Genomic DNA, 13,133 nt, shown 5'->3' on the forward strand with positions numbered 1-13,133 from the left:
GTATGTGCCGCTGAATTTGCGGGAAGATATAGGGAACAATTCTCAGCGTTCGCAGGCACCGACGCGTCACGCTTCGCTTCTCGGGGGGCCACGTGCAGACTTCTCGGCATGGCCGCTAGATGGCGCAGCGCGTCCAAAAAGACCAAAAAGGGGACGCTCATAACATCCATCCATCCGAAGCGCGAGAGAGGAGTCCGGTTGCCACATGAGGCGTTTCTCAGCGTTCGCACGCACCGCGGCGAGCCATCCATTTCGGAGGCCAAGCGCAGGCTTCGCGGCGGCGACGCCAGATGGCGCCGAGTGTTCTTAATGAAGAGCAAAAGAGGAATTCCATTGCAGTACACGCCTCATACATGACTCGTTCCGACGGTGTCAATATACGTTGGGTTGCTATATCGATTCAGTGCTAGCGCATTACCGTCGACAGTGATCGTGAGATGGGTTCTGCCGCAATTTTTATGGCATAGGTATAAATAGCCAGGAAGAAAACTATTCTGACAATGGCAATATTGCTATTCAGATTAAAATCATTCTCTAGGCACGAAAGTATGGGGCCAAAAAAATTAATTTCTTTGTCTGGAAGATATTGAGTATGGATTTATAATCATGATGTATATAGCTTTGTGTTTCAGGCATGCTTGTCGAGACACTGTTTGAAAATTCACAGAAAAGATGCGTTATGTACGCATGCCAGAATTAGACCGGATTGTCATCGAGGCGCTTCTTGTGGGAACGGCTGCCGGCACACATAAGCCGGCGCAAACACCAACAAAATAATCGTGCACCTGTATACATGGGACGACAAGCGAGAGCTGTCAGCTTAGTCCCCCGAAGTATATAGTTTCCTGTATACCTCCTTACACAGACATCACTGAGAAAAAAAAAATCACACAGACTGAGCAGACCCAAGTCAATGACAGCGCTAAGCAGCTCTACAGCTATATATGTATACCCTTTTACATATACTCTCAACTCAGGCCATGCTTAAGATCATTCTTTGCCTGAACCCCACTGTGTGCGCTGTTCACTAACGGCTGTCTCTTTCTTTATCCGTAAGCAAGCAGTCTTATATATGCACCAAGAGGTGGTTCGCGTTATCGGTGGCATGGTGAAATTTGTAGATCTCCGGCTCGCCAGGATGTTTGAGTCAGGAACAACCGCGCGCTCCAAAGACATATACAGTCCGACAACGGAACATTTCGGTGGCCGTGGATTCTCATGCAAGCTTGACCGTACGGCTTGACCGTACGTTATGACTGTTATAGCATGCATGAGTACAGACGCTATATAAATATTGGACTACGACTGCATACATCTGCTTGACACTGGGCTATCATGTCCGAAAGCATTCTACAAAGCAAACGTATGCGTATAATTTACTGCAAGTATGACGCTGGTAAGATGTTTCACAAATATATAGCAACCAACTAGTTCAATAAGCATCTGCATCAAAATATTAAAGGTACCTACCGAAGTGACCACTATATAATTAAGTCGAGCATGATGTATAGTTATCTTTCATATGTATAACAACTGTCGGTACTTCAATGGGACATAATTGCTTCATGGTGCGCGCACATAAACAAGCAAATTGAGGTGGTCAGTTCGTCTTTCAGGTTCAAATCGTCATAATTTATGCATAGATTAGGGACCGCACTGATATAAAACTGTTCCTGCTACGTGCCGGGTGGCCTTGGGGCTTCTGACAGAGATGGCTCAAGGTGCTCGAATTATCGAGCTGTCTGAATGAAACACATTGCAACACAGATATACATCGGAGACCACTCGAGGGTGAACTTGAATACAAACGTCCCTTTTTGACAGAAGGAAAATCTTATAACAAGACCAGGCTCTGGCTAATCTTGCATATGAACTGAACAGCTGGGGGCCAACCATAACGCACGATGTTTAGCTCCGGGTTGGGTGCGGCTCCAATATCCTGCATCTAATTGGTTCTCGAGAAAAATGTCACTAAACCTTAACGCGCCATCAAGTCGGCAGAAGGGGAGGCTGGCACGGAGCGCGCCACTCCGGGTGCGCATGTTACGTTGCCCGTACCACACGGTGAGCACACCCGGTGGCACATGCGCGTGCGTGCGTTTCATGGCTTTCGTTTTTGTCACCGATGTTCGCTGCTGCTGCTGCAACGAGCCGCCCGCTCAATCTCTGCCGAACAGCGTTTGTTGCGCAACGGTTTGACGTCGACGCGCGCACGCGCGCGCCTCACGCATCACGTGACACCCCACCTTCCTCCGCAACGCTTCCCATATCGTTTTGTAAGCGCCCCCCCCCCCCCCCATCCACCCCCTGCTTTGACGGGTAGGAGTGTGAGGTAAGCCTCGTTTAACGGCTTCGTATCCTTGCCTCGCGGAACAAATTCAACACTAACGCCCCACACCGTGCGTCCATATAACACGGGACGCACGTGGACTCGCGGGAAAGGCTATACGCCTTCCTCAGAAGCCTCTCTTTTTCCGCCTCCTCACTCTCTCTCTGATCCCGCGTGAGCAGTTCACTGCACTCTCTCCCCTTGACGTGGCCAACATTTAGCGCTTAACCTTCGCTACCCTCCACTCCGCTCTTCAAAAATCGCCGTCCGCCCCCCTCCCCCTCCGCCCACAACCGCCCCTCCACCCATTTATGGATTCCATCCGTTAAAGAAACCAATCTATCCGGAACGGAAGTGTCGCCGTCGTCACCGGCGCAGCCAGCAGCGCGCCCGTCATTGTTTACACGACTCAACGCGCGCGAGCAAGCCGACCAGCCAGCCGGGCAGCAGCAGCAGACAGCCGGGCCGCAGTGGCCGCCTTGCGTGCGGAGGAACCGGCTCGGCGGCACGCGAACGCCAGCTGGCGCCGCGCCGGTCGCAGGAGCGACTAGCTCCCGTGCACTCTCTCTCTATCTTCCTACTGCTCTCCCTCGTGCATCCTCAACTCGCCAGACCCCCTCCTTCCCTCTCTCATCCGCGGATGAAAAAGAGAGAAATGGGGCCGGTCCCCAGGTAACCAGAAGGGCGTTGCCGCCGCCGCGTCGGGCGGGGCCTAGAAAAATTTGAGGGCGTGGTCATTGATAAAGAGGGGCGGTGCCTGCAGCGGAGGCGCTGGGGGAGGTGGGGGGGCTTTTCAGCTTCCACGGAGGCCTCGCAGGTCCCGACGTTGTTGGGTCTGCATCTGTTGGCCCCCCCAATGTCCCTCCCTCTCGTTCGCACTGCGTAAGGAGGAGGAGGGGGGTGCCCAGGCGGTTGTCGTAAGGACGGCGCAAATGTGTAGGGGGGCACAGAGTTGCCGCCGGAGGAAGGAAAGAGGGGGTGAGGAGGGGACAACTGCGACCAGAGAGCCGCGTCGTCGAGCGCACGGCCGGCGGCGGCGGCGGCTGCGTTTCAAGATGGCAGCCAAGCGGAGACGCTGAGAGGAAAGCGGCCCGAAAAGCGCGCGTGTGTGTGTGCGTGTGTCACGACCGGGAGCGTGCGTCGTTCGGCGGGCGCGTTCGGCCCCTGCAACCCCCGGCCCGGCCGCCATGCGACACTGGGACTGCCACACGGACGGTGAGTGTCTCGAGCTCGTCGACCACGACCGTCGGAAAACGGACGAACACGGATACTACGCACAACCGGAGCGTACGGGCTGGCGCTCACGTGACTACTGTCTATAAACGACTGTTTTCACTGGCCGAGCGCGCGGGGAGAACGATAGCACGCGCTCCGTCAACGACGCCGGTTTCGCGTTCGGCCGACGCCTTGGCTTCACCGCGGAGAAGGGAGCACGTGGGTTCGACGCGTTCGCCGAAAGGCGAGAGCGCAGGTTTACCGATGGTTGGAATCTATGCAGCTGAGCTATAGGCGGCGAATAATACGTTAGGGATTCAACAAACGATCTATTTGCGTTGCTATACATAGTTACAATATGGCAAATTCCCCGAAATGGCGACTGACTGTGATGGAAGTTTCCCTAATGAGCTCACGGAGCCATATTACACCGAGGCAGGAATCGAAAAACGCGATGGTATACGCTCGAAGTTCGTTACGATTGTCGTTTCGACTACGAAACCCGCTGTGTGTGCGTGGGCTTTGCTCTGTGTGATTGTGATACAGTTTTCATTTTTACTTTTCTTCACAGCCGAAATCAATTCGCAGTACGGATCAGTTATCTATTTCCGATCAGCACCCGGCCGAACACATTGTTGTTTTTTCTTTGTTGCCTTAACGCTTCAGTGAAGCACTTCCGGTAATCTGCGTATTTAGGAGCGGTGAAACAATGAACTATTTCGTAATGCGTTGACGGCTCGGTACTACTCACGCACTGCTGCGTCCGTCGCGGAAACAAATCGTACCCGGTCTATGTTTTTGCTGCTTCACTTATTTTCTTGTGTCATGTGCGAACATTACACGGAATACACTTGTGCTACGTAACGTAAACTGCAAACAATAATTGGCTTTTCACCGCTGACGCAGTGCCACGCCTGCTTGACAGGTTCGTATGCTCGCTCGAGTTGACGCTCCGGACATCTTATGCGATGAATATGTAAAGCAGAAGCCCTCTGTCAATTGACACGTCTGGCACACTTCGAACCAGCACGCATTGCGAGCTATACTGTACATATTTCGCTGTTTTTCTATCCTATAGTATGTTATGTTACGAGTACAGCTGCACGCTAACGTATAGATCTCCCCGAAACACTCGCAGGCGACGCCCTTCCGAGTCCGAGTTTAGATGTGCTGTCACATTTCGGATTGTTTATGCCTTTCATTGTTGGGTCCGATACTCCTGTAGAGTGAACGTTAGTTTCGTATGGTCGCGTTCTATTAGCGCATGTAAACAAGATTACACACGTATACCTCTTTGTCCTGTATATACGTATCCTATGTTTATAGCGTTCGCTGTACCAAAGACGGCGCATCGATTTGAATGTTTAGTCTAAACGCGCATTTCGAGAAGAGCCGTCATCATCATCAGCAGCAGCACCAGACGAATTTACTTCCACTGCAGGACGAAGGCCTCTCCCTGCGATCTCAATTACCCCTGTCCTGCGCCAACTGATTCCAACCCGCGAATTTCCTAATTTCATCGCCCCATCCTATAGTCTTCTGCCGTCCTCGACTGCACTTCCCTTCTCTTGGGATCCACTCTGTAACACTAATGGTTCAACGGTTATCTAACTTGCGCATTACATGACCTGGCCAGCTCCATTTTTTTTTCTCTTTATGTCGATTAGAATGTCGGCTATACCCGTTTGCTCTCTGATCCAAACCGCTCTCTTTCTGTCTCTTAATATTATGCCTATAGCATTCTGCGTTCCATCGCTCTTTGCGCGGTCCTTAACTTGTTCTCAAGCTTCTTTGTCAGTCTCCAAGTTTCTGCTCCATTTGTCAGCACCGGTAAAATACACTGATTGCATGTACACTTTCCTTTTGAATGATAATGGTAAGCTTCCATTCAGGAGCTGACAATGTCTGCCTATATGCGCTTCAACCCATTTTTTTTATTCTTCTATGAATTTCCTTCTCATGGTCAGGGTTCCCTGTGATTAATTGACCTAGGTAAACGCACTCCTACACAGACTCCAGAGGCTGACTGGCGATCCTTAGCTCTTGTTCCCTTGCCCGGCTTTTCAAGATTATCTTTGTCTTCTGCATATTAGTCTTCAACTCCACGCTTACACGCTCTCAGTTAAGGTCCTCAATCATTTGTTGTAACTCGTATCCAACGTTGCTGAACAGAAAAATGCCATCTGCAAACCGAAGGTTGCTGAGATATTTGCCGTCAATTCTTACTCCTATAAGCCTTCCCAGTTTAATAGCTTGAATACTTCTTCTAGGCACGCAGTGAATAGCATTGGAGAGATTGTGTCTCCTTGTCTGACCCCTTTCTTTATAGATATATCTTCCTACTTTGAATTAAGGTAGCTGCATCTCTGTAGATATCTTCCAAGATATTTACGTAAGCGGCCTGTACTCCTTGATTACGTAATGCCTCTATGACTGTTGGTATCTCTACTGAATCAAATGCCTCTTCGTAATCTATGAAAGCCATGACTTTCAGATGAGCCGTGACTACATGCACATATACCAAAACCATATAGTGCTGTGGAACGCGCTGTGTTTGCCATGTAAGCAATAATAAATCGACAACGAACACGTGCTTGACTTCGACGATGTAACCACCATATATATAAGCGTACGTACGTCATTCAAACGAACACGTTTCAATTGTGGCAGTCTGACTTTCCAGGATGGGAACGGTGATATTGTTTTCGAATGCTGTATCTTGTAGCCATGGAGTATACGCTGTGCGAGCATGCAGTTTGTGACGAAATTACGTAGATAGAGTAACAGAAATATGGAACGTACGTACATGCCATCCAGCAGAGAATAAAACAAAAGAAAGACGAAGAGAAGGTAATTTTCTTTGATAGCCCTTTCAAAGCATGCATATACGCAAAAGTATACGAATGAATTCCTATATATATACAGCTTAGCGCATGCACTAGTTGTGTCTCTGAATCGTGAGAGGCGTCATAATTAACCACTTCTTTCTCATTCATTGAAACCAGACGTGATTGCCCAAAATTACAGTATATGTATACGCCCGATGTCAGTTTCTTTCATTTCCGTCTCTATCACTATTTCGTGTGGAGCATCCACTGTAGTCGCGATATATAGACAAAGCCGTGACCTCAAATTGCCAGCATAAGTCAGCGCCTGTGGTTGCAACTGCGTGTCAGCTTCAAATAAAAAAAAAATGTCTTTTGCATCAGTGGCTTGCTTTAATGTTCCACGATCGTGATGCCTCTTTAACTTCGTGCTATACAGAAGACGCAGGCGAACCGAGGGGGTCGATTTTTCCTTTAACCCTGTGATGCCCGAACACAATTCCAAGTAAAGGAAAATTAGAACTCGTTCGCTTTCTTTCCCACTATAAAAAGTACATTTGTACGGGGGAAAATACTATATGTTATTTAAGTAAAACCCTAATTAGTATATAGTAATTCATTATAACTTTAACGGATTTGATGAACTACATGCGGCAGTGGAGATGGGGATGGGGGGGGGGGGGGGGGAGTACTTGCTTCAGCGGGTCTCGAGCACTAATATACGTTATCCGCTTTAAGTTTGGCGTGCTTAAATCAAAATTTTGAACTTTCAAATAACTCTGAGCACAGCATAAGTGACGTGCCGGGCATCGCGCGTGGTTAACAACAGTATAGGAGGCCATAATCCGCTTCTTTTTTCTTCCTTCATACATTAATATATACGTTACGTTTTGTCGTCGTCATGGCGACATGGTGATGATATAATTAATGGGAAGCTACTGCGACAGCGACATGTATGGGAACACCGCTATATAATGCAGAGCAATAACAATGCATGAGAGAAGTGCGACATTATCGCCGTGAAGTTATACCCTTGGTCGTTTATGTGAACACGAATATGTACTGCCTGTAAGCAAGAAATGCTTCTTATGAACTCGATAATGCGAGCTAATAAAGGCAATCGGTGCACCATACACCTTTCACTGGGATTAAAATAAAAAGAAAGAAGTTATGAGTATTAAGTGCCAAATCAACGATCTGATTGTGAAGCGCGCCGTAGTTGGGGACTCTGGATTAATTTTGATCGCCTGTGGTTCTTTAACGTATACCTAAATTTAAGCATACACGGGTGTTTTTGCATATCGCCCTCATCGAAATGCGGCTGCCGTGGTCGGGATTCGATCCCGCGACCTTGTGCTCAGCAGCCCAACACCATAGCCCCTGAGCAACCATGGCGGGTTCACTGAGATTCGTTGTCGCGTCTTTCTCTCTGGGATTATAAGGCACGCACTCGCCCTTCTTGATCGCCTTACTCGCCGCGCGTTCTTTCGCGTTGAGGGATAAAGTAAAATCGGTGGCCTCAAATTTTATATTTCTTCGTTGAAGATGCTCTTCTTACACACTGTGCAACATTCTTATATAAGCGTGCTTTTCGGTATACTCTAAATATGGTGTATAGAGATTTTCAAGTCGTTTGTTTTCTCTTCATGCGGAGTTGTCTGAATATCGCATGTAACGACAAAATTCGACAGGAACTCCTCTTCCTCCACGGTCCGGGTATTTGTCCCGAGACTTTCTGGTGGGTTGCTTTGGAGAAAGTCTGTTGATAGTCATCCACATCGACAAAAAGCACATGGTTATAACTTCATTGCCCGATTGCCTTCAAACGTTTTATGCAGAAAAAAACGTGCATAACATAACTCATGCTGGCGCCGCGGAGTTTATATACAGGGCAGACGAGATTTAAAGGGAAACCAGAGAGAAACCATAAATATGCTCAGACTAATACTGTATTCTATCATAACATGATTTTTAAAATAATTTCGCGATAATACCTTGATTAATAAAGGAGAGAAATGAAAGGTCGAAGCTGAAACATGTATATTCTTTAATTTTGCACAGAATCCCCATACATGTGCCGGTACGTCAGTGTGACGTATCGCGCATTTCAAAGTATTATTGTAGTATTTAGACAGTCGTGGCTCAGCAAAATATATTGAAGCTCACTAAGTTACAGATTTGGCTATTTTAATGCACATTGCAGTCTGTTTTTACTGATAAAGCCCTGAGCGCATGTCGTCACAATCAATGACCTCATCGCCGGTTCGGGCGGGGGAACTTTAAGACGGCGTCGCCACGTATATCTGATTCCTGCGTCTTCTCTGCGTTACATTTACACTGATTTACACCCTCAAGGGTGCTTTCTGTCTATAACGCACACCCTTAATTTGCACCCTTGAGGACCCTTCAAGGTGTAAATCAGTTTACAGTCTACCAAGCCTGCTCCCACGGTAGGAGTGCATTAAGTAAAACTGACACCCGGGCAAGTTCGGCAACGCAACAGTGCATTGCTCGTAACTGCAGATGACTAATTTACGAGTGCGACTAAACCTATTTTTTTCTTTAATGCCCCGTTAAAATAAGGTCGACGGACCTTGCGTTCCATTCCCGTTTACCTCGCCTTGTGCGTTGCTCACCTGCAAATGCTACTTGAAGAAGCTCTATGTACGAAAGGGAAAGTTTGGCTAAGGTATTTGCACAGATTTTCCTTACCTTCGTGACTGAAGATAGCCTGAATCGGCCCATGCCTTCATTAAAAAATTGAGTCCGAATATAGCCTTCACAGATAACCGCTATACCTTGACTACAGTTTTCTGCCTTGTATATAGACTTAGAGTTTTGACCGCATATCGTCTCCGCATAATCTTTAGTCAAAAGTCGGTAAAATAGATATTTCTATGGCCTATAGTTCTTCGTATATATAAACTTACAAAAGGGTTAATTGCAAAAAGTCTATTGGCATTCGTCAACGGAGGGATTTAAGCCGCAGGTCTGGAGGTTACATGCCTTGAATCGCACTTTGTACAGACTATTTAGATATATTTATTCTGAAGCCAGGGCGCGTGCTTATCCCATATTTTGAAGGTAGAAGAGCGCTGGATTGCCGATGAAAAAACAGACACAGACAGAAAAGACGCTCATGCTTCTCACGCTTCTACAGCGTATTCTATAGTGCTCATTAAATGCTTAATTCCAATGAATTGCGAGCTATATATACATATACTATACTATTTTGTATCTTCGAAGCATTAGCGATATTTCTCCGCAGTGGTTGCGAAATTTTTTTGCGGCAATTACCTTCGTGTAAACACTACCGCCACAGGGTGGATTCACGGCAGGCTTTAGGAAGGAAAAAGCCAGTGACGATTTAGAGGTAAATTAATTTAGCGTTACTATATATATTTCTCTCTCTCTCTCTCTCTTTATATATATTTTTGTACATCGTTGTCCTTCTTCCCGAGGTGGACAACGCTGAAGCCATTTTCTGCAAACTTTTGTGCGACGGGACGTCAATTGTAACCGCTTGCGTTTATCGGAGCCCTTCCTCTGACGGTGCAAGCCTTTCAGCAATTCAAAAATATATGCAGCGTCATGTCCAGCAATCCAGGATTATTCTTGCGGGCGACTTTTACCTTGCTGACATAGAATGGCCCACAATACATCACACAGCAGAAGCCTCAGAAGTGCTAATAGACTTAATGCTAAATTTTAACCTACATCAACTTGTCACTCGTCCTACTCGCGTTCAAGGCTCAACGAAAAATATCCTCGACCTCATATTTCTTAGTAACCATTTTTCTACGAGTCAAGTACAAATGGACATTATTGAAGGGACATCTGATCACAGTATACCTATGTGCACATTCCAGCTTGATCATTGTATTACTACCCTGTCTACAGTAAAACGTTTTTTTTAACTTTCATAAAGCAGATGACGCCAGCATACTAACTTATCTGTCGCATGAATTCGATTCCTTTTTGGAAAAAGCATCTCAGGAATCTACTGATGTAGATGCATTGTGGCGACATTTTAAGAACATTGTCCTGCACTGTACAACTAATTATATTCCAATGCAAAAGAAAAAAAACAGCACCTTAAGAATCCATGGAGCACACGCGAAGTCATCCATGCTAAACGGCGCGAAAATCGGCTTCGTAAGGCAAACAAGAATAACCCAAAACCATCTACAACCTTGAAGTTAAAATCTGCAGTTATGCATTTCAAGCAAAAACTAAAAGATTCGAAACAATACTACTACACTGTCACTCTTGCTAGCTTGCTAAAAAATAACCCACAAAGATTCTGGAAACATCTGCGCAGTACCGATCAGATAACAACCAAACTAACAGAAGAAGAAAAAAAGTGCAACGGTAAATAAATATAACGATTTCTTCAAGTCAGTCTTCACGGAAGACAATAGTACACTTCCCCCTCTTCCACCATCCTGTACCTCAGTGCTTGATCCCTTGTATACGGACGCCGGAATCCACAATCTTCTCTTCAACATTGACCCTAAAAAAAGCAAATGGCCCTGACGAAATTCCAAACGAATTCGTAAAAAAATATGTTGAGTGGTGCAGTAGATATCTGGTAAGTCACTAGCAACTACTAATCTACCACACGACTGGAAAAAGGCTAAAATAATACAGATCCACAAGAAAGGAGACAAAAATAATGTTGCCAATTTCAGACCGATATCTCTCACCAGCACTTCATGCAAAATACTAGAACACACCGTCTAAAACACATGGCAGTGTTTCTAGAACGCGAAAACATATCACCTCACGAGCACGGTTTTCGATCTGGCTTATCAACCACCACTCAACTAACAGAGGTAGTTCATGACCTTGCTCTTAGTATTAATAATCGTTCTCAAATTGACATGATTTTACTTGACTGATCTAAAGCTTTTGATTACGTGAGTCACACTAAGCTAATTGCAAAAGTGGAGCAAGCCATCGGGAAGGGAGAAGTTCCTGCTTCAATAACAGCTTTTCTAACACACCGCTCACAATTTGTTATGTTTGACCATATGCAATCTGATGTCGTTCCTGTCACATCTGGAGTACCACAAGGCTCGGTACTCGGGCCGCTGTTATTTCTTATCTTTATTAACGATATAACCAATAATATAGCGTGCTAAATCAAACCTCTTCGCGGATGATTGCGTGATATATAAAGAAATTAACAGCCCTAACGACCTTCTCGATCTTTCTGATTCACTTAATACGCTAGCCGAGTGGTGCTCCCAGTGGCAAATGTCTATTAACGTCAATAAATCAGTGGCAATGACAGTAACAGGAAAAAAGCGACCCTCTCATTTCACATATATTTTTAATGACACGCCTCTTTCGATAGTTAAGCAACAGAAATATTTAGGGATAACGCTGACATCAAACCTCAATTCGGAAACACACATACCTAACATTACAACTACTGCACTGTGAAAGCTATTTTATCTAAAAAGACGCCTAGAGATCGCTCCAACGAACATTAAGCTTCTGGCCTACAAGACATTTGTGAGACCTATTTTAGAATACGCTAACACAATTTGGTTTCCTTACACAGCAACTAACATAGCTAAACTTGAAGCCGTACAAGGAAAAGCCCCAAGGTTCATTCATAGCAAATATCGTTCTATACGGACTCACCTTCACGTCTCCTAGCTTCCTCAGGCCTCAACACATTATCGATGAGAGCAAAACAAGGTCGACTAAAATTCCTGTTTCAAATTCTGCACCGTCAGTATAAAATTGATATCACCCAGTACATTTCATATTTGTAATATAGAATAGCACGGCATCAACACGAGCATACGCTAACCGAGTATTCCTTTCCTAATTACGCATTCAGGTACTCATTCTTTCCTCGGGTAATCAGAGAATGGAATGAACTTAACTCGTCATTAACAGCGGCAAACGCTTTATCCCTGTTTGTTTCACAGCTGGAGCTTATCACAAGAGATATAATATGATAACGACTTATAATATTTAGTCCCTATTCTCTTTATGTTAAACTGACAGTAACTAGACAAAAAAATTGTATACACTTGTTTGTTCCCAAATATTTCACGTTTTTGCTTTGTCTGTCATGTGCCCCGGTTCTTGTTCATTTTATTCTGCGTTGTTTAGTGTTATATTGTATACCTTATCTACCTTATCTTTGTATTTTGTGGAATATCGTTGCTTTTTCATTCTTTGTGTAGTTCGCACGTGTATTTATGTATGGAAAAGAAATTCTTCATGCCCGTCTGCTAGGCTCTCGGCTGAGAGCGGCCGTATTGTAAAATAAACAATATATATATATATATATATATATATATATATATATATATATATATATATATATATATATATATATATATATATATATATACTTGTTTTTCACTTTGATACTCCTAATGCTCGCTCATTTAAAAAAAAAACAGTATAGAGGCATAAGAAATGTAAACACGCCTAACCTTGTACGTGGTTTAAGGAATATGTACGTCGAAGCTTGCAAGGTCTTATACAGCGCCATTCGGACACCAATCGAACGGATATACTTGTAAGCAACGCTGCGCATATGTAGACATCGTATATGTGCGCGTGCTACGTTAACGTTCACTCGACTTAGTCGACAAGTATAAAAAGCCTGCTGTGCGACTCCGCGGACGTCGTCGTTCTGTTTTGTTATTTCTTTCCTCGCCGATATACCGAGCTTCTGCAGCATAACACGACCGCTGAGATATATCTTATTCGTTTGGTCACCCACACTGCGACAG

General features: G+C 45.3%; 1 protein-coding gene across 1 annotated transcript in view; it reads left to right on the forward strand.

Annotated features, from left to right (window-relative positions):
* Positions 1–3,276: 3,276 nt before the first annotated feature.
* LOC126537465 (paired box protein Pax-6-like) overlaps positions 3,277–13,133 on the forward strand; it is an 89,780-nt gene continuing 79,923 nt past the window's right edge. Inside the window, exon 1 of the mRNA XM_050184473.3 lies at positions 3,277–3,544. Within this exon, the coding sequence (XP_050040430.1) occupies positions 3,517–3,544 (28 nt within the window). The 5' untranslated portion in view covers positions 3,277–3,516. The remainder of the gene's footprint in view (positions 3,545–13,133) is intronic.

The sequence above is a fragment of the Dermacentor andersoni genome, chromosome 4, assembly GCF_023375885.2.
Source record: "Dermacentor andersoni chromosome 4, qqDerAnde1_hic_scaffold, whole genome shotgun sequence".
Classification (NCBI taxonomy): domain Eukaryota; kingdom Metazoa; phylum Arthropoda; class Arachnida; order Ixodida; family Ixodidae; genus Dermacentor; species Dermacentor andersoni.